Genomic DNA, 23,086 nt, shown 5'->3' on the forward strand with positions numbered 1-23,086 from the left:
GGCAGGACAGTAGTGCACTGGATTTTGCCAAGGCCAGAACCAAATGAGGCCCATTTGGACCTTTTGGGGCCTCAGCAGAGTCAGGTTCAGACAGCCACGGCTGTCCTTCCTGCCTGAGTGCCACCCCACAGAATTGCTCCCTCTGCTCATCAGCAGTTGAGCTAAGGGAGCAATCATGAGGGGTGCAGGGAGTTGCAAGGGGCTTTCCTGCTGAAAAGCCATTGCAAACCAGCATTGTGCAGGATCACTCCCTTGGCTGAGGTGACGTAGCAATCATGTGCAGAATTGACCTCACTCTTGGCTAAAAGGTGAGGAGATCATAGAATCACAGAGTTGTTGGATGTTGTATCTGGCGCAAGCAGATGCCCAGGATGCAGAACAGTATAGTGACAGGCTAGATTCCAGTTGAAGCAATGAGCCAGACAAGTAATAAGTTTTAAGAGTCACTTTACTGAGAATAGAATATATCACAAGCTCTCTCTCTGTACAAACTCCTCAACCCCCACACCGACTGGCCAGATCTGCTAAGTCTTATAGATAAGGCCAGCTGGTTGCCTTGGATACTTGTCCTTGAGATCTGCATGGACTCTGTGCTTCTTGGCCTTGTAACTCTGCTGTGGAAAAATACATTCAGGCACTCTTTCTTTGCCAACAAGAGTTAGAAGAGGCCTATAAGGCCATCAAGTCCAACGCCCTGCTCAATGCAGGAATGCAAATTAAAGCTGCCTCTTGAATGCCTCCGGTGTTGGAGAGCCCACTATCTCTCTAGGTAATTAGTTCCATTGTTGTACCGTTGTACTGTTGTACAGTTAGGATGTTTTTCCTGATGTTCAGTTGAAATCTGGCTTCCTGTGACTTGAGCCCATGATTCCATATCCTGCACTCTGGGACTATCGAGAAGAGATCCTGGCCCTCCTGTGTGTGACAACCTTTCAAGTACTTGAAGAGTGCTATCACATCTCCCCTCAAATCTTCTTTTCTCAAGGCTAAACATGCCCAGTTCTTTCAGTCTCTCCTCATAGGGCTTTGTTTCCAGTCTCCTGATCATCCATGCTGCCCTCCTCTGAACCTGTTCCAGTTTCTCTGCATCCTTCTTAAAGTGTGGTGTCCAGAAATGGATGCAGCACTCAAGATGAGGCCTAACCAGTGCCGAATAGAGGGGAACCAATACTTCACATGATTTGGAAACTATCCTTCTGTTAATGCAGCCTAAAATAGCATTTGCCTTTTTTATAGTCACGTACACTGTTGGCTCATATTCAGCTTATGATCAACAACAATCCCAAGATCCTCCTTGCATGAAATATTGCTGAGCCCAGTATCCTCCATTTTACAACTGTGCATTTGGTTTCTTGTTCCTAGGTGTAGAACTCTGCACTTATCCCTGTTGAATTTCAGGGTTTTTTCAGCCCAATGCTCCAGCCTATCAAGATCCCTTTGAACTTTGTTGCTATCTTCCAAGGTATTAGCTATCCCTCCCATTTTTATATCATCTGCAACTTTGATAAGCATTCCCTGCATATCCTCAGATGCAACATCTCCTTCCCTTGTCCCCCTCCCAGCCATATGTTTAATTGGAGGGTTACCCTAATTAAACATTATCCCTGCCTCCTAACTTATTTGGGAGTGGCTTCGGGTGGATGGTCCTCGGGTTGACCCAGGGTAGGTAGTCCTGACGTCTCCCCCCCCCAAAAAAAATTGGAGCCACAAGGTGGTTCGGGAGGTCTTTGTACAGCCCTAGTAGTAATCCTCCTCTTTGTCCTCAGCATTCAAAATTATACTGTCTCAGATTTGGGAGTGTCCACTTGACTATCATAGCTAACAGGCATTAACAGACCTATCATTCATGAATTTGTATGGTGTCTGAAGACACATGAGGCCACCACCTTGCTGAAGCTAAGATGGGCTGGGTCTTGTCAATGCCTGGATGGCTAACCCTCTGGGAACCACTGGTACATCAACTTGGGTTCCATGATGGAAGAAAGGCAAGCTATAAATATAGGAGAAAGAATAAACACATACATAATTTTTAAAGTGAGCTAAGCTAGCACTTTCCCATATTCAAAGGTCTTCATGTATGTACCACATTCAACAGGCCACAGTAGGTGAGGGTTTCTGGCTTATCTTTGTTGTGCATGCTGCTTGATCGCTCCCACTTCACTCCTCCCCAAGCGCAACCAGGTGAAAAAATAAGGAAACTGCAACTGTATTTGGCTTCCTGTTATATCCAACCCTGGAGTCCTGGTTTGTTTCTTCCTAACTAGCCAGGATCACAAACCAACCTTACTTATTTATTACATTTATATCCCACCTTTCCTCCAAGGAGCTCAAGGTGGTGTACATGGTCCTCCCCTCCCCATTTGATCCTTACAACAACCCTGTGAATTAGGTTAGGCTGAGAGGCAGCACCTGGCCCAAGGTTTATTTATTTATTTATTTTATTAATTCAATTTATATACCGCCCCATAGCCAAAGCTCTCTGGGCGGTTCACAACAAGTAAAACATCTAATATACAATTAAAACCACATATCAAGCAATTTAAACATACATTAATGATATCAAAAATTAAAGCATATGTATACACATACAAATGCATATTAAATATTAAAAGCTGAAATACTAAAATACTAAAATGCTAAAAAGCTAAAAACTAAAACGCCTGGGAGAAGAGGAAGGTTTTTACCTGGCGCCGAAAAGATAGTAATGTTGGTGCCAGACGTACCTCATCAGGAAGAATATTCCATAGTTCAGGGGCCCGGAGGAGGGCCTTCGATGTTGAGTGGAGTGTACGGGTAGGTTCGTATCGGGAGAGACGTTCCATCAGGTATTGTGGCCCCATGCCGTGCAAGGCTTTATAGGTTAAAACCAGCACCTTGAATTGAGCCCGGAAACATATAGGCAACCAGTGCAAGCGGGCCAGAATCGGTATTATATGTTCGGACCACCTGGTCCCAGTTATCAGTCTGGCCGCTACATTCTGCACGAGCTGTAGTTTCCGAACCGTCTTCAAGGGCAGTCCCACGTACAGAGCATTGCAGTAGTCTAATTTAGAGGTTACCAGAGCATGAACAACTGAAGCAAGGTTTTCCCTGTCCAGATAGGGGCGTAGCTGGGCCACCAGCCGAAGTTGGTAGAAAGCACTCCGTGCCACCGAGGCTACCTGGGCCTCCAGTGACAGGGATGGTTCTAAAAGAACTCCCAAGCTACGAACCTGCTCCTTCAGGGGGAGTGCAACCCCATCCAGAACAGGTTGAACATCCACTATCTGGTCAGAAGAACCACCTATTAACTGCGTCTCAGTCTTGTCTGGATTGAGCTTCAATTTATTCGCTCTCATTCAGTCCATTATCGCAGCCAGGCATCGGTTCAGCACCTTGATAGCCTCACCTGAACAAGATGAAAAGGAGAAGTAGAGCTGCGTGTCATCAGCATACTGGTGGCAACGCACTCCAAAACTCCTGATGGCGGCACCCAGCGGCTTCATATAGATGTTAAAGAGCATGGGGGACACAACTGACCCCTGCGGAACTCCATATTGGAGAGCCCAGGGTGCCGAGCGATGCTCCCCAAGCACTACCTTCTGGAGACGACCCGCCAGGTAGGAGCAGAACCACTGCCAAGCAGTACCTCCAACTCCCAAATCCGCAAGTCTCCCCAGAAGAATACCATGGTCGATGGTATCGAAAGCCGCTGAGAGGTCAAGGAGAACCAACAGAGTTACACTCCCCCTGTCTTTCTCCCGACAAAGGTCATCGTACAGGGCGACCAAGCCGTCTCCGTGCCAAAACCGGGCCTGAAACCCGATTGAAATGGATCCAGATAATCGGTCTCATCCAAGAGTGCCTGGAGCTGGTCTGCAACCACTCTTTCGAGGACCTTGCCCAAGAATGGAACGTTTCCTACTGGCCTGTAATTGTTAAGGTTTTCTGGGTCCAGGGAAGATTTCTTCAAAAGTGATTTCACTACTGCCCCCTTCAGGCAGCCAGGGACCACTCCCTCACGCAGTGAGGCATTAATCACTTCCCTGGCCCAACTGGCGGTGCTATCCCTACTGGCTTTTATTAGCCAAGAGGGGCAAGGATCCAACATAGAAGTAGTTGCTCGCACCCATCCAAGCACCTTGTCAACGTCCTCAAGCTGCACCAATTGAAACTCATCCAAAAAATCAAGACCAGGCTGTGCTCCGGATACCTCATTTGATTCAACTGCTAAAACATTGGAGTCCAAGTCCTGATGGATGCAAGAGACTTTATCCTGGAAGTGCCTAGCAAATTCGTTACAGCGTGCTTTGGATGATTCTATCATGTCCCTAGGGCTAGAATGTAATAGCCCTCTGACAATTTGAAAAAGCTCCGCCGGACGGCAGATAGAAGATTTAATAGTGGCAACAAAATATTGTTTTTTTGCTGCCTGCACTGCTCCAAAATACAACTTGGTATAGGCACTTACCAGAGCATAGTTGCATCCATCAGGAGTCCGCCTCCATCTGCACTCAAGCCGTCTCCTATATTACCCAGGGAGCTTCATGACTGAGTAGGGATTCGAACCCTGGTCTCCCAGGTCCTAGTCCAACATCCTAACTTTTGGGTCCCCAGATGTTGCTGGACTACAATTCCCATCATTTCTCACCCTTGGCCATGATGGCTGGGGCTGATAGGAGTTCTAGTTCAGCAACATCTGGGGACCCAAAAGTTGGGAAAGGCTATGCCAACCATTACATCACATTGGCTTAAACACACACCTTATATCATGGTTTGTTGTTTACTTACACATCTTGGCTTGTTTAGGGAGCAACAAACCATGACTGTGGCCTCCAACATCCCAGGAACCCAAGCGTAATTGTGGCTTCCTTTCTCCAACTTGCAACAGGGGAAGAATAAAGTGGGAACAATCCAGAAGTGTGCATTAGCATGAAACACTGGCTTATTGTGGTGTGTGAATGCAGGCACATTATCTCAGTAGTTTTTTTTATCTATCCTATAGACCAGTATATTATCCCCATATTGCACATGAGGGAAGCAGAGGCTAAGAAACAGTGGCTTGCTTAAAGCCACCTAGTAAATCTATGGCAGAGGCTTCACAACTCAGCCACTCTATCACCACACTAGCACCTCACATTGCAAATAAATGTACTGCAAAAGCACACTTCATCATTAAGAATAGCGGTCTGTGTTTGATTTCAATCAGTTGTCAGAACAGCTTTATGTAACAAATAAAATATGCAGGTTCAACCTTTCCAGGCAACTCAAATTGATATGGATTTACTTACAATCCCTCTATCTTTGGGAACAGCGGTGACTGGGTTAAAACAGCTGCAGCTTTGTTCCTTTTTCAAATGCTCCATCATTCCTCGGAGTTTCCTCATCTTAAGAGATTTTTTTCTTTAAAGCCAGCAGTGGCTGATTTACGAGAAGGATTATGTCCCAATGAGAAGAACATTTTGCTACTTACGTAGAAAGGCAGTACAATCCTGGCATTTATCCACCACCACCACCCATCTTCGATCTACTTAATTGTTTTGTTTACTTGCCCATTCACCCACTTTTCTAGTAGAGTTACAAGGTGTCTGGACTAGTCTGGGGACCAAGACACTCTTTCTGAGAGGGAGTTGCTCTTATGAGCTTGCCTTGTCTCAATTAATTTAAATGGGTGTATCACTACGGTTTTGCCTGATTAGTGTCCACAATTCGACAAAATAATGTTACACACACACACGCAGGGGTGGGGAATATACAACCTTCCAGGTAATGTTGGACTCCCATCAGCCCCCAGCCAGCACCGTCAATGGCCAAGGATGATGGTAATTGGATCAGATCTGGAGGGCTACAAGTTTCCCATTCCTGCTTTAATGGCTATGGATGGTTCCTTAAACAGGAAACTCATCTGTGGGGATTGAGTCCAAGACAAGTGCTTGGGCAATTCTGTGTGAGAAAGGAAGTTTGACAGCGTTTTAAAATGTAAAGAAAGAAAGAGTTGCAGGCTGGGTAAAGGTGAAGGGCCTCTCACCCCAGAGATCTGATGTGGAAAGCTCTGATGCCTTGTAGAAGTGCCCATGTGTTCTGCTTGTGTATATTTGCAAGAGTCTGTGCTGTTTTACAAAGGCACCATGTGCCTCCAGTGCTATTTTATCCAAAGGAAACTAAGGCAGCAGTCCCATACAAACTTACTTGGGAACAAGCCCCACTCGACTCAGTAGGCCTTGCTTCCAAGTAAACATACATACAGGATTGCACAGGACACTTGCCACTGCTGTCCCCGCACTGCTCAAGGAAGTGGAGAGCATGTAACAGTATCAAATAAATCCATGTTCTGAACATTTGTCCAAAGTTAAACCCCTTCATGACACTGAGCAGTCTGAAGGGTCAAACAGTTGAAGGTGGTGTTGGCAGCATCAAAAAAAGGAGCATCAAGATCTTAGTAATTTTACCATTGCTTATCAAGTTAATCACTCTTTTAGTATTATGGCCACAAAGCAACTAGAACACCAGTGGAAGAATTCCCATTATGAACAACACTGAGCATGGTCTAAAGCTCATTATAGAGCCAGGAGAGGCTGGTCCATTATGGCACTGCCCCACCAACCTCAGTTTGCCTTCAACCAGCCGCCACCTACCTGCCTTCTGACTTACAATCAATCCAAGGGGTGGCTCTGGCTGTCAGCTTCCTTCTCCTGAAGTATCAGAGCTACCCTTGTAGCTCTCCCAGCAGGGAGGAGGATGGGGAAAAAACTGTAATTACTGTAGTTGGTTCTGCCTGTCATTGCCTCTGGCTCCACCTACTGTTGGCCTTCCACCTTACCAGTCCCAATGTGCACCAGCCACCATTGTATAGAGCAGCCTTTCCCAGCCAGTGTGCCTCCAGATGTTGTTGGACCACAACTCCCATCTTCCTGACCATTGGCAATGCTGGCTGAGGCTGATGGGAGTTGTGGTCCAACAACATCTGGAGGCACACTGGTTGAGAAAGGCTGGTATAGAACTACAATGTAGCAGTTATGTAAGCAGAAAAAAGGACACCTTTTTGCTACCACTATGTCGCAAAGACACAAGAGCCAATCAGCAGAGCCATTTCAAGTGATGAAAAAAATCTCCTTCATGCAGACCACAATGACAACTGTATTGATCCTTCAGCAGCCCATATCTGTTAAGCACTTTGCAGACAAATCACTCATATCTGTGCTAATCTAGATGCCACTATTGATACAATTACCATGTGTTACCATATCTTCTCCTTGCTGCTACTGTTGAGATATATTTCAGTTACAGAGTCTGAGCATGTGGACTAAGCACATGGAGAGGCACACCCTGTTTACATGACCCATGTACTTCATGGTTGATGATGATAAAAGTAATAAATAACCCCTGCCTTTCTTTCATCATGGAACTCAAAGCAACATATATAAGGGTTCCAAGGTGGCCTTGCATCCAGGTACAAATCTAAATTGGGTTAGCTTCACAGCAAGCTAGCTGCATAATATGTCCTCAGACCATATGCTAGGACAGGCGTAGCCAATATAATTTAAAAACAGGAGGCAGATGGCAGAAATAGACAGACATGTCACCATGCAAGGAAGTTAGCAATGCGATTCTCAAAGGATCTGTACTGGGACCTGTGCAATTTAATTTATTCATAAGTGATCTGGTAAACTGTAAGTTAGACAAATGTTCATATGGCACAAATGGATTCAGGATAGTGAAAACCCAGGCAGACACTGTAGTCCAGTTTGGATGTCTGGCACCCACAGATATTAAACACCTAAACAGGGTTATTGAAGAGCTCCAAAACAATTTCTCCAATCTCTGTGGATAGGCAACAAAATGGAAAATGAGGTTCAAAATAAGGAAATGAAGTTCAATATAACCAAGTGTACAATGATGCACACTGGGGCAAAAAATAACAAGATGCCAGCTTCATCTATATACTGATGGGATCCAAGCCAGCTGTAACTATCCAGAAAAGATCTTGAGACCAAATAAATTCAGTGTGCAGCAGCAATGGAAAAAAGACAAATTCCATGTCAGGGATTACTAGGAAACAGATTAAAAATAACATTGCTAGTATCAGAGTGCCTTTACTAGGGATTGGGGAGAAATTTGATTCAGTTCACACTGAAAGACAGATTAATCAAATTTGCAATTTCCAAAAAATATGAGTACTGAAACACAGCCGTCCTTTGAAATTTGCATTTACCTGAATTTTGCAATGCAGTTCTCCAATCAAGCGAAGTGTACGGAAATGCGTATATTAGGGTAAAGTGTGCACAAAAGGAATATATTGGTAAAAACAAAATACAAAAATGCATTATATTAGGAGAAATTGCTGGCAAAAATGTGTACATTAGTAAAAACTGCATACAAAAACTTATTAGGAGAAATCCGCACTAAAATGCTGAAGAATTTCCATGAGAATTTTTTTTAATAAAAAAATTGCAAATTGCTGCAGGAATGTGGGGAAATGAATTTAAGATTAGAAAACTGAGAGAACAGAAATTGGCAGATCATTCCATCCCTAACCCATTCATTTATTTATTATTAAATCTAGGACGTAGTCATATATGGACAGCTCTTGTCACCATATGTCAAAAAAGGTATCAGAGAGCTGAAAAAGTTACCGAAAATAATAACCTTTATCAAGTGCTTGGAGCACCCTGAGCTTTTTAGTTTAGAAGGAGAAAAAAAGATGACCAAGAGACAGAATAGAGGTTGATAAAATTATATATGATGTGGGAAAAGTGGGAGAGATGTGATTTTATGTTGTTCCTCTTAGAACTCAGGTTGACCCAAAGAAGTGGAAAAGCAGGGCACTGATGACAAATGTAAGAAAGTACCTTCAAACACCAACTCCTAAGCTACGCCTGATGGAGGAAAACACAAATCATGCACTGCTAGTGCAATCAAGGGGTAACACAAAACAGATTATGCCTGCAAATAAAACAGAGGTTAAAGATAGAGAGGGGGAAAAAAACAGTAATTCTTCAGCCAAGATAATTCAAATGTGTGTCATCTACCAGAACAGAAATCTTTTCAGCAAAAGGAAAGAGGAAAGAATAACTAACAGCCTTTACCAGGCAAGCAGAAACCAACAGTTTAACACAGTGATTCTCAAACGGTGCGCCGCAAGAGGTGACTAGGTGTGCTGTGAATATTATGAAAGCATATTTTAAAAATGAGTAGAAACCCATTTGTATAGAGATTTATTTTTATTCATAGTTTAAAATATATTAATATATTTTTAATTTTGTACATGAAGTGCGCCAGAAAATTTTTATATGTTTTAGAGTGCGCCGCGAACCAAAAAAGTTTGAGAACCACTGGTTTAACAACTGGCTGGTCTACCTAATAATTTGTGCCAACTACTGCAGCTTCAAGTGGAACTTGTGATCCAGGCCCATCTGAATTCACTCATTTTCCAAACCTGAAGCAACACAGGGATCTGCCTTACAGAGTCAGACCATACGTTTATCTAGCTCAGTACTGTCTACACCGACTGGCTGCAGCTCTTCAGAGTTTCAGGCCGAGAGTATCTCCTTGCCCTACCTGGAAATGCCAGGGATTGAACCTGGGGCTTTCTACATGCAAAGCAGATGCTCTACCACTGAGCTATGGCCCCTTCCCCACATCTTCCATGCCTGTGCCTTGCCACTATGCAATTCATTTTTGTGTGGAAATCAGAGCAGTGCTAAAACAGGAAGTCAACTGATAGAGTAAATAAATAATATTCAAACAGTCAACTGATCAGCATGCCAATTCTACCAAGGCCTTACCAACATAGGACTTTTCTCCACTAACCCAGCACCACAGAACGCAAGCTGAACAAGGAAGAACTCTTCCCAGACTAAATGTAGAATGTGGCAAGGGAGCTAATTCCACACTAACATTGTACCTTGAGTTGTTTTGATAGCTATGGGCATAGCTTCCAGTTCTCATCTTCAGTATTGGTGGGCAAGGGGTCAACTTATGTGGCCTTCTGGGTCTACTAAGAGAGTATCAGATTTCTAGGAAATAACAGATGCATAAGAAGCACCATTAGGCTCTTTATAGAGATTAAGAGTACAATATGTAAAAGTTAAACCAGACAAGATGGAGGTACTGTACTGTTGGTCAGTATGACTGCTGATCTGGATGGAGGTTTGTAACTCATTCTGGATGGGGTTACAATTTCCTCATAGAGCTACACATTCAGAGTTCTGACTGACATTTAAACCACTCTGGTAACTGAACCTCTTTGAGGATAATAGGAGTCTCCTAACAACTCTCAGCACACTTCACAAACTACACTTCCCAAGGTTCCTTGAGGGAAGCCATGAATGTTTAAAGTGGAATAAATGTATGGCGTGAATGTGACCTTAGTTGGCTCTGGCTCCACCTATTAATGGCCTCACTGCCTTACCAATTCCACTAGACAGCAGTCACTACAGCTCCATAATGGTGCCCCCCCAAGACTTCTGTATTAATTATTTTGTTAAGCCCTGGCATATGTATTGCAACTGCAGCCTCCACGATATTTCTCTAAATGTATTGAGATCTTGAGAGAATAGCTCCTCCAGGCTAGGTTCTTCAAAATTCCAACATGCCTTCAGGTTCCACACCAACTGGTGAAAATTGGCACACTTGCATAATTTAGGCTGCCAGAAATAGAACAGCTAGATTGTACTGAGGTGAGGAGCAAACCAAAGTATGGATGTGACAAATCACTACCACACACACAACAAACTGCCCACCCCCAAAAATATCCTACCACACTTGCACACCAGCAAGTCGATTACAACTTATAGCGACCCTATGAATCAGCGACCTCCAAGAGCATCTGTCATGAACCACCCTGTTCAGATCTTGTAAGTTCAGGTCTGTGGCCTCCATTATGGAATAAATCCACCTCGTTTGGCCTTCCTCTTTTTCTACTCTCTTCTGTTTTTCCCAGCATTATTCTTTTTTCTAATGAATCATGTCTTCTCATTATGTGTCCAAAGTATGATAACCTCAGTTTCATTTTAGCTTATAGTGATAATTCTGGTTTAATTTGTTCTAACACCCAATCATTTGTCTTTTTCGCAGTCCATGGTATGCGCAAAGCTCTCCTCCAACACCACATCTCAAGTGAGTTGATTTTTCTTTTATCTGCTTTTTTCACTGTCCAACTTTCACATCCATACATAGAGATCAGAAATACCATGGTCTGAATGATCCTGACTTTATTCAGTGATACATCTTTGCATTTGAGGACCTTTTCTAGTTCTCCCATAGCTGCCCTCCCCAGTCCTAGCCTTTTTCTGATTTCTTGACTATTGTCTCCATTTTGGTTAATGACTGTGCCAAGGTATAATCCTTGACAAGTTCAATGTCCTCATTGTCAACTGTAAAGTTACATAAATCTTCTGTTGTCATTACTTTAGTCTTTTTGGTGTTCAGCTGTAGTCCTGCTTTTGTGCTTTCCTCTTTAACTTTCATCAGCATCCGTTTCAAATCATTACTGGTTTCTGCTAGTAGTATGATATCGTCTGCATATCTTAAATTATTGATATTTCTCCCTCCAATTTTCACACTTCCTTCATCTTGGTCCAATCCTGCTTCCCATATGGTATGTTCTGTGTATAGATTAAACAAATAGGGTGATAAAATACACCCCTGTCTCACACCCTTTCCGATGGGGAACCAATCGGTTTCTCCATATTCTGTCCTTACAGTAGCCTCTTGTGCAGAGTATAGGTTGTGCATCAGGACAATCAGATGCTGTGGCACCCCTATCTCTTTTAAAGCGTTCCATAGTTTTTCATGATCTACACAGTCAAAAGCTTTGCTGTAATCTATAAAGTGCAGAGTGATTTTCTTCTGAAATTCCTTGGTCCGTTCCATTATCCAACATATGTTTGCGATATGATCTCTGATACCCCTTCCCTTTCTAAATCCAGCTTGGACATCTGGCATTTCTCGCTCATATATGCTAAGAGCCTTTGTTGTAGAATTTTAAGCATTACTTTACTTGCATGGGATATTAAGGCAATAGTTCGATAATTACTGCGTTCCGTGGGATCCCCTTTCTTTGGAATTGGGATTTATATGGAACGCTTCCAGTCTGTGGGCCATTGTTTAGTTTTCCATATTTCTAGACAGATTATTGTCAATTTTTGGACAGATTCAGTCTCAGTAGCCTGTAGCAACTCCACTGGTATGCCATCTATTCCTGGCAATTTGTTTCTTCCAAGAATTTTAAGAGCAGCTTCCACCTCGTATTCTAAAATTTCTGGTTCGTCATCATACGGTTCCTCCATGAATGAATGTGTCATCCTGGCATCTCTTTTACAGAGTTCTTCAGTATATTGCTTCCATCTTCCTTTTATTTCATCTCGGGCAGTCAGTGGGTTCCCCTGTTGATTATTCAACATCGCTATTCTTGGTTTAAATTTCCCTTTCATTTCTCTAATCTTTTGGAACAGGGCTGTTCTACCCTTTTTGTTGTCCTCTTCTATTTCTATACAATAACTATTGTAATAGTTCTCGTTGTCCCTACGTACTAGTCATTGTATAGCTGCATTTAGGGTTGTGACGGTGTTTCTATCTCCTTTTGCTTTTGCTTTCTTTCTCTCTGTAACCGTTTGAAGTTTCTTCAGTCATCCATTGAGGTCTTTCTCTCTTTTTAACTAGAGGTATTGTCTTTTTGCATTCTTCCCTGATAACGTCTCTGACTTCATTCCATAGTTCTTCTGGTTCTCTGTCAACTAAGTTTAAAGCCTCAAACGTGTTCCTTATTTGATCTTTATATGCTTCTGGGATGTTATTTAAATTGTATTTTGGCATTATGATTGCTTTGTGGGTCTTCTTTAGCTTTACTCTGATTTTCGATACAACCAGTTCATGACCTGTACCGCAGTCTGCTCCTGGTCTTGTTTTTGCATGAAGTATGGAACTTCTCCACCTTCTGCTACCAATTATATAATCAATTTGATTCCTATTTTAACCATTTGATGATGTCCATGTGTACAGTAGTCTTTTCGGTTGCTCAAAAAATGTGTTTGCAAGAAAAGTTATTGGCTTCACAGAATTCAATAAGTCTTTCTCCTGCTTCACTTCTGTCTCCTAGGCCCCATTTCCCCACAATTCCTAATTCTTCTCTGTTCCCTACTTTTGCATTCCAATCCCCCATGATTTTCAGCACATCTTGTTTTGGTGTGTGATCAATTTCTTCCTGTACTTCTGCGTAAAATCTCTCAATTTCTTCTTCTTCTGTGTTTGACGTTGGAGCGTAGACTTGGATGACGGTTATGTTGATAGGTTCCCCGTTTAATCTCATTGATATCACTCGCTCAGACCTTGCACTGTAGCTCCTAATTGCTCTTGCTACATCGCTTCTCACTATTAAAGAAACCCCATTTCTTCTTAATTTCTCATTTCCTGCATAAAATATTTTGTAGTTGCCAGATTGAAAATGTCCCATTCCCGTCCATTTTAGTTCGCTCACGCCAAGTATTGTAATGTTGATGCGTTCCATTTCTTGCTTGACAATTTCTAACTTTCCCTGATTCATGCTTTTCACATTCCATGTTCCTATTGTGTGCATCGTATAACTCTGGACTCTTTCGCATCTGTGCGCATCAGCCTCTGGGCTTCCTTTCGGCTTTGACCCAGCTGTGTCATTAGTCACAGCGCTACTTGTATTTGTCCTTTGTTCTTCCCCAGTAGCTCGGTGAGTGCCTTCTGACCTGGGGGTCTCATCTTCCAGCACTATCTCGTGTTGCATTTTGGATACTTTGTTCATAGGGTTTTCGTGGTAAGAGATATTCAGAGGTGATTTACCATTGCCTTCCTCTGAGTTTGGATGCATCGTAGTCTGGTGTTTCAGCTTTGACCATTCCACCTTGGGTGCCCCTGTTAGGAGTCTAACCTCTTGGTCTAGACTCCTGAGAGCATTGCTGTAGTTTCTTCAACACTCTCAAACCTCATCACCACATTAAGATGTGCATCCTAGAAGGTGGGATAATTTTTACTTAATGAATCTTCTGTGGCAAGAGGAAATCTGGATTAAATGTTTAAAAGAGTACAGGCTGGCATTTACATCATGTGGACAGTGCAAAAAAAAATGCATGCATGAGCATCACAAATTCCACAATAAACCTCCATCTGGATGGATGCACTGTAACTCTTGTAAGCCCTCCTTGGGAGTGTTTTTGTCCTGAAAGCTGGGGGCATAAGGGACTTCAAAATTATCTGTTTCTTCAGCATTCATCCTGATATGTTTGTGGGGAGGGATGATGTTGCATCAAAGTAAGTTTTATCCCACACATTCCAGTGCATTTTTCTGTAACCTTCCTTATCACGAAAAGTCCAATCTTCTAGGAAAGTGTATTTATTGCCCAACACCTCCCAATCAGCTATAATTGCACAATGTGAATTTGCCAGTATGTGACTGAATCCCACTTAAAAATAGTGATAATCTGGAAGTACCCTAAATCTATTAAATAAGATTAAATAAATACATAAAAAAGAAAATGGGTGTGCTTAGGACTCACTAATTTCAATGGAGTTTACCGTACTTAGCTTTCTCTGGAGAGGATTCATTTTTTAAATGAACACTTTCTGCCAGGGCAGTGGAGTCGGAGTCATGAGCAATTTTGGGTGGAGTCAGAGTTGGTAGAAATGTACAGACTCTGACTCCGATTCCGACTCCTTCATAAATGGCAAATGTATATTAACTAGTAATAACAAATTTACTGTAGTAAAATGGTAGCACAAGGCATTTCATCACCACCACGTGAATCCAGAGCTTGGAAAAGTTACTTTTTTGAACTACAACTCCCACGAGCCCAATCCCTGGGGCTGATGGGAGTTGTAGTTCAAAAAAGTAACTTTTCCAAGCTCTGGATTCACGTGGTGGTGATGAAATGCCTTGTGCTACCATTTTACTACAGTAAATTTGTTATTACTAGTTAATATACATTTGCCATTTATGAAGGAGTCGGACAGTAGAAGAATAGAGGAGTCAGAGTCGGAGGTCTGGCGTACTGACTCCACAGCCCTGCTTTCTGCATATAATCTCTTGCACAGCATCTGCAACATAATAAGCAGGGCTGGGAAGAATAGTTTGAATCCAAAACCTAGCATCAAATGTTTTAAGGTATCAGGCCCTCTACAGGGTCAAGAAAGTATTTAAAATCTAGCATCAAAAATTTGGGGACCCCAACATCTTAGCACTTTATGCCCTACAACAAGGGAAAACTGAAATAGGAATGTCTGTGCAACTATCATCACCTTGCCTCTATTTTAAATTACTACCTGACACCAATGGTGTCATTTAGGGACAGATGGACATTACCCTCAACAACGCATCAGATGATGTCTATATTTCTAACCAACTCACAGTCCACCTCACAAGGTGACTGTCATTACAAGCTATTAAATGTTAAATATAAACTGTTATATGCGTGTCAAAGACACAAAACTCTTGGTTAAAAAACAGGTTGACAACATTGCTATAGTTATTATGAAGCATTAAAACGAATGCTGTCAAAAATGCTTCTTTTCCAATTTCTGAAGAATCTTGCTTCACTCTCACCCAGTATCTGAATCAGCATCCCGGACTCTCAAAGCAAAGATTCCATTTCTAAAAATGTACATTTCTTGGAAAGGCTTGTCCCAAATGTGGTAGAAGCAGCAATATTTAGACGGTACCGATTACATGCGGATGGAAGGGCAGGTTAAGCAGGTGGGTGGGACAAACCCTAAAGCAAAGCCCTGTACTGTCTTTTATAGAATTAAAAAGTCCCCTTCTGGAGGGATCACAATCTCCCCACTGTTAAACTCTGAAGTGCTTACCCAAACAAAACATATTAAGAATGCAGTACCCCAAAACTGTCAGTGTTAGGCACCCTCAAGGAGCCTGTTCTTTGCAATGAAGTGGCATCTGACAGCAATTAAGCAGGCTACAGCTACTCGGTCAGCATCCTGATCAGCCAACACTGCAGCTTGGAACAATCAGGCCTGTGAATGGGCTCAAGCAAGTCCATCTGTAGCCTTACTGTAGTGTACAAGTACTGCTCAAAACACCACTCTCTGGAAACGTTTCGAGCAGGCTCGGAGAATGCGTCTTTCCACCCCGCAATTCCCCAGGCACACGTGCACACATACCAGCTAAGGTCTTTGTATTGCACCTCCAAAGACCAAAAACACAGATAAGGATCAAAAGGGTCAATCCCCCCCCCACTCCTTGTTGACTTTAGAGCAAAATGAGTCAGAAGGCACAAAGTCCCTCCATGTTGAGCTTTTAAAAGCTTTAAACAGGATTCCAGCAGCCTGCCACCAAACTAACTCTGTTAATTGCCTATCATGGCAACAAGACACACAGAAATGTGTTTTCTAGGGCATATTTTTTTGGGGGAAAAGATGGCTAGTGGCATGAGGTCTCACCAGTGTGTAATTTCCAGAGCAAGCGGTGTTGCAAGTGTTGTTTCTTTATTGCTGGAGAAAAGGCCTTGTAAGTGGTAGTACCTGAACTATAGAGAGGCTCTTCTGTCACCTACTTTGCCAGTTAAAGACCCTTTTATCTGTTTCAGCTCAAGTTTGTTTTATCTTTGCCATTATTTTTATGCTGCTTTTATATTGTTACTGTTCATGTGTTTTACTGTATGTATTTCAATTTGTTTTTATTTTTTGCTGCAAGCTACCCTGTGAACTTGGTTATAGGGGAGCACATTAATATTTTAAGTATCTAACTTCCCCCCCCCAATCCTGCTCTTCCTCTAAGGAGTTGCTGGTTGTGGACACTGAAGATGGCAGGGAGCATGGTCTTTCCTAGCCTTTCTATTTTGAAAACAGGAAACTTGGTACCCTTCAGATGTTTTGGATTCCAGCTCTCATCAGCCCAGCCAGCATGGCCAATGGCTATGAATAGGAGTTATAATCCAACAACATCTGGAGGATCACAGGTTAGCCACCCCAGTTTAAAATTAACACTGTGCAAGGACTGCAACCTAAGTAGTGGTGAGTGGCCAAAAGTCAGCTTCATGAGCAAGCATTTGACTTTGGTTCCCCACTCTGGCTTAAGTCCATCATTCTAACCACTACCATGTCACACCAGATACAATAGTGAGAAAGAAAACCACTGTGTATATGCTAAAAAACTATTCTTACTCCATACATCCCAGCGCTAAGCCCTATTTCCAAGAATTCATGTGCCACAAAGAACAAAGACCTGGGTCAGGTGTAGTAAACATTTGGCCCTCTGGATGTTGCTGAACTACAACTCCCATTATCTTTAGCTATTGGCCATGCTGGCTGGGAGTTGTAGTTCAGCAACATCTGGAGCGTAAAAGGTTCCTCACCCCTGACCTGTGTTTTGTATTCGAAGTGACTGAGGGATGGGCGAATCTATCAATTTCAGTTTCTCAGTTTCTGATTTTTCCACTAGGAGTGCTTCTGGATGGCCTGTTTATTGAGTATTCATCTTGATATGTTGGCAGGAGGGTTAGATGATGTTGTGTCAAAGCAAGCGCTATCCTACACTTTTCAATGCATTTTCTCATCATTTTCCTTATCACAAAAAGTCTGATCTTTTGGGGAACTGGGTTTGTTCCACAAAACCTCCTAATCAACTATATTTATACAACCTGGATTTCCAGAGAAGAGACTGAATCACACTTGAAAATAGCAACAGTCTGGAAATGCTCTAGAAGCTACTCTGGGCTTTTTGTATGTTTGTTTCATGAGACGTCATTCATAGATTTTTAAACTTTCCACCATAGCAATTAAGATCTAAAGGTTTGCGTTAAAAAAAGCTGGAAAACTACAAGTGACATCCCAAATATGTTTAGTAGACAGAAGCTGGAAGGAACTTTCTGGAGCTAACGTTTGGAAGCAGATTTCAGATCGGGCTGCAAACTCTATGCATCCAAAATGCCTAACTGCCTCCTCATGGTGGCTGAAGCTAACATGTGATTTAGCCTTGTAAATAAATGCACACGTGGAATCCCATGGAGGGAAAGCAGCTTTGGGTACTGCATAAAACTAGGAGTTTATTCTACATGAAAGGCTGCTTTACATGAAAGTAGTCAGGGCTTCATCATTAGAAGCATTTTCAACAAGCAGTGGACCTCCATGTATGTTAGCTGCAGACAACAGAATATTTGCAAGCCAGAGCATTAGAGGTTTGGATTACAAAAGCACACAATTATAAAGCACAAGCTTGCAAAATCCAGAATCTTATTAGCTACAAGAAGAGATAGCTTGCCAGAGCAAGTCAGGACCAAAACAGACAAAGACATAAGCAATCTGCAGCTGGATCTCCAGATGTGTTAAATATAACCTAAAAGCAGCCATAGGACTCCCCAAATTTGGGGTGGCCAGATTTTTTTTAAAAAGGACGCAGCTTCTGCACTTTTAATAATTGCATAGAAGAAATTCAGCAGGTGAAAAAGCTGCAACTTGCTGAAATTTCCTCTGCTACACACAAAGGAACAGGAGCCCTGTCCTCTTTTGAATCTGGCTACCATATCCAAATTGGATTTGGGGAGTGGGGCTGGAAATGACTGGGTGGGGATGGAAATGACTGGGTGTCCCTCCCCTCCCTTCCCCAACTGCTGATTTCCCCAATCTAAAATACCTCACCCACCATCTTCCACAACATTCAGCAGAGAATATACAGGTACCGGTCTATTCTCCACTCCGGGATAAACAGCACTGCAGGAATGCTCACCTTCTAGGAAAACAAAATAAAATTAAAAAGGCAGCAGCACAAATGCAATTGGTTCCCAAGACTTTGACGAAACTTTTATCCAGGAAAAGCTAATGCTTCTTGATAATAAAAGCCTCTGACAACTTTTCTCCTCCAGCTCACTTAAGAAGGAGTGTCACTCCTACGACTTCTCACTCATTGGTAGAGAGTATAACATTATCTTCTACTTGAGCCTGCTCAAGTAATACAAGGTGCCTATAGCGCTTCCATGCTTTCCCACCCTGCAGGATACTTATATTTAAATGAAGCAGCATTGAACCACCAATCAAATGACTGCCCATCATTTGACCACTATCAATTGCTACGGGAAGTCAGGAACACTCTTGTGTAAATGGCCACCAAGTCCAATATTTATTAGGGTGGGGACTAATTTTTATACCACCTTTAGTGGCATAGTTGGCTTTCATGGCAGTTTAATATAACCTAATAAAAAGGACAGTATACTTAAAAATAAATCAAACGGTAGGTAAAATGTGAAAGTGTGTCAGTATACAAAAAGATCAAATAAAGGCAGCAGTGACTCATTACCAGACTGACCAACTTGAGATAAAAAAACCAAAAACGAACCTCAACGAATACAGCTTTAGCTCAGCAAAAAGGATAGACCTCAGCTGGTTCTTAAATAATGTGAACAAAGGTGGCAAGCAGATCTACTTTTGGAAGAAGTTCTACAAATTGGGTCACAACTACATAAAAAGAAGTCCTCTCCCTCTAGTCGCCTCCAAAGGAAAAGATATCCGGAGTAGGACATCTGATTATGATAGCTGATGGGCAGGTACATGAGTAAACAGGCATATTTTACAGTGGCAGGAATGCAGGCTCCTTGCTTCCCCAGTACTAAAGAAGACAGGATGTGGTTTGTGGAGCCTTATGGCCTAGCATTCAGTTGCCCTGTGATTCCCACCCCTCTAACCATGTTCTCTGAACAGGGAAGGATTGTATGTACTCCCCTAGGGTCACACAAGCACACACACACTCATTTTAGAGCAGAAAACTCTTTTCATTAAGCCACAAGACCTAGTTTTTCCCAACTGGCATTTCTTTACAGGAACAGAGAATTCCTTAATCAACTTGTTAGATGCAGTGATGTATTTGTCTAGCTGAGGCAGGGGGGGGGAATTCTGACCTGACCTTGGTGCTACGTTTTCTGGAATGAGCCAAGTAGGAATTAATCTCTGGCTACTTCCAAAACACAACCACTATATAGTTCAGTGCTCTTTTTCATAATTGAACAGAGTGTTATATTCTGAAAGGTCATGCTGATCATGTGAATAAACTAATAAGAATAAAGTGAAAAACCGGAACTACCAGACATCCAAGAAGCTGCTGAAAATGAAAGCATTGTGTTTGAGAAGTTCATTGAGTTGTGCAAAATTACATCAAAACAAGAAGGATATAAGCATTGCTTTAATTAAAACTTTGAGTTAAATCTAAAGAAATGGTCATAACTATGTAACATTTTTAATTTTTCTCTATGATATATGGCTTGAGCCCATACATCCTTCCAAAGATTCGGAGTAAAATCCTTCTTCGTATGCACTTTTCATTGCAAAACTTACATATAAGTCAACAGCATAGTCCTTCTAGGTTATTGTCACCTGCACCACAGTAAACATTGTCACCAAACTTCACCCACTTGCCATTTATAAGTGATTTTTTTCCTGTACTCAAGAAGTACTAAGGGCAAAAAATATTCTTCCAAATCCCAAATAAATCAGATATTTAGATTGTACACCTTTTTGGCAGGGACTTTTCATTGTTTTATTTTATATACAGTGCCATGTATATTTGATGGTGTAACAGAAACAAATGATATAATAATAAATGATAATATTTAGGGTACTTTATGTTTTTATTTTTTGTCTCTGCTAGTGTAACAGGTTGGGGTAAAAAAAAATCAAACTAAAAGTAATCCAGGGAAGCAGATTTCAGTAACCACATGGACTTTTCGTTCTGAAAATCAAGAAGAGTCTGGGACAAAAACAAAAATCCAAAAAAATCCCAACGGGTTCCTGTGTTTGGGCTATTTGTTGTCCCAGCTCATAGAAAGTATTGGGATTTTTTAAAATAAATGTCCCATGAGGTTTTTCAAACAAAAATGAATCCAAGGAAGCAGATTTACATGCCTTTCAGCTGGCACTACAAATGAGAGTTTAGTTTGGGACATTTTACTACCCCAAGATACACTGAGATTTGGCTGTGAGTAGTAAAATTCCCCCATCTCCCCAAAATGTTTGTGCTTGAAAGAATGTTAAGACAATCCATTCACTCTTTGCTCACCCCCAAACTTGTATCATGAGGATTAACAATATTGCCCTGCCTTATACCATCACCATAAACATCACTAAAATACCATGAAGTGGAGTCAGAGCGTAAAGGAAAAGTGATATACACATTATTCCTTCTATTTATGATGTTCAGGCTGCAAGTATTATTGCTTATGTGGCCAAAACTGTACCACCCACACAAGAGAGAGGTACCAGCAGGCTTGGTGGAACCTCAAGGTTTGTGGAAGTACAAATCTGGGGGGGGGAGGATGGAGTGACTGGATACTTCTGAGAACCCTGGCAAAGCATCGCATTTCTAGATGGCTGAGGATTTTTTTCAAGGTGCCTGTTTGTTGCATAAAAATGGTACTTAAGAGCACCTTGTTATGAGATATTTATAATATCCAAGATTTTAACAGAACCTTCACAGGAATATTTCACCAGCTAGCTTCAGAGTCCCTTCTGATGCAACAACAAAAAGTTGGATGCATTCATTCTGCAAGACTCCCTATTCAAGGGATGCATGTGTCACCACAGCACAATTCAACCGCCCCTTAATTGTTTTTTTTCTGGTTCTCAAAAGATTTTATATTTACTTGCATCAGTGGAAGAAAACAAGCAGCACAGAAAAGATCCTTGCTTGGGATTAAATCTTATTTCCAGAGACATTCTGCCATCCTCATTCGGCAAATGCCATTCTCCATCTTCATAATGACTTTTTATTCCATGCGCCAATGCTTAGCTCTGTTCCCAGTTATTACCAAGTCATACATCTCCAACCCCCAACTCCTCAAACATAATGTTTTTAGCAAAAACATTTCTTTTGTGATGGTGCCAAATTTGGATATAGAAGCCACAAAGGATGGGGAAGTATCTAAGGGGGAAGGGGCTGTAACTCAGTGGCAGATCACATGCTTTACATGCAAGAAGTTCCAGGTTCAAACCCTGACACCTGAGTAGGTCAAGAAAAGACCTCTGTCTGAAATGCAGAATAGCCAGTCAGTGTAGACAATGTGTCAGATCTCTTAAAGGACCTTGCATAGTTCTCTGCTGCCTGCCTCCCATCATCTCTCAATACAAGAGCCTTTTAGTATCCACTGCATCAGGGATGGAGAACATGTGGTCCTGCAGGTATCGTTGGACTACACCTCTCATCATCCTTGACCACTGGCCATGCTTGCTGGGGCTGATGGGAGCTGGAGTCCAACAGTATCTGGGAGGATACCAAGTTCCCCATCCATGCATTAAAAAATTGAGGAGGGGAGTCTTTATTATTATTTATATACCACTTCAAACTGGCATGTCTAAGCAGTGTAATACTTGAAGACCTATTAGAAGAAAAAAGGAATTACAGTTATCTCCCACATGGTGCACGTTGAAAGCCTTTTCCTCCTCCTGCTTTTCACAATACATGCATCTTTTCCTGAAGCAACCAAGCAAGAGCCTTTCCTTCTGCCACTGGGCTTTCCCCTTTGTCAGCTCTGCACTGAGTCAGCAGTGGGGGTTGGAAATTCCTGGGTCGTTAGCAGGGAAGGGAAGTCCTTAGCCGGCAGACTGGTTGTAAATCTGCCAGGCCAACGAGGAGGGAACCTGATAAGGGCCAGGCCTGTCTGAAGCTTACTTGCCAAGTCACAAGTCCAGAAGCGAGGTCAGTAGAGGTCCGGGATCAATTGCCAAGGGGTCAGTCCAAGAGATGCTGCAGGGAAACTGGGAATACACGAAGCCACACCTGACGTTGCAGTCAGCAACAAGCTGCAGCCAAGGTGTGCCTTATAAAGAGCAGGGTTGACAGCAGGTGTGAGCCCTCAGCGTTTGGGCCTTAAGGGGACAGGCCTGCCTCTCTTCTGCCTAACCTTCTGCTGTCTACGTTCTGCAGGTGAGGGGGGAGTATCCTGTTCACTGTCTGCATCTGGCTGCAGGGCCTCTGCTGTATCTGGGGTGCTCTGCAGCTGAGGGGGAGAAGGAGCTGGATTCTCAGGAGTCTCTTCCGTGTCTCCTTCTGGGTCTGCTGCTCCTGGGTCTGCTGCTGTTACTCCCGAGTCGTCCTCATTGGAGGAGTCCTCTGAGGGGGCTATGACACCCTTCTACATCAACCATG

The 23,086-nt window shown here is 42.4% G+C and overlaps 2 protein-coding genes across 3 annotated transcripts in view; one reads left to right on the forward strand and one right to left on the reverse strand.

Annotated features, from left to right (window-relative positions):
- Nucleotides 1-23,086, reverse strand: part of LOC133376678 (probable hydrolase PNKD) — a 55,142-nt gene that overhangs the window by 29,490 nt on the left and 2,566 nt on the right. The gene's annotated exons all lie outside the window — the stretch shown is intronic.
- CATIP (ciliogenesis associated TTC17 interacting protein) overlaps nucleotides 1-23,086 on the forward strand; it is an 85,125-nt gene that overhangs the window by 7,552 nt on the left and 54,487 nt on the right. The window contains exon 2 of one of the 2 annotated variants that reach the window (XM_061609274.1): nucleotides 11,056-11,097. The exons of the other annotated variant lie outside the window; for it this stretch is intronic. Within the exon in view, the coding sequence (XP_061465258.1) occupies nucleotides 11,056-11,097 (42 nt within the window). The remainder of the gene's footprint in view (nucleotides 1-11,055; nucleotides 11,098-23,086) is intronic. 2 annotated transcript variants of the gene reach the window in all.

This window comes from Rhineura floridana, chromosome 2, assembly GCF_030035675.1.
Source record: "Rhineura floridana isolate rRhiFlo1 chromosome 2, rRhiFlo1.hap2, whole genome shotgun sequence".
Lineage (NCBI taxonomy): Eukaryota > Metazoa > Chordata > Lepidosauria > Squamata > Rhineuridae > Rhineura > Rhineura floridana.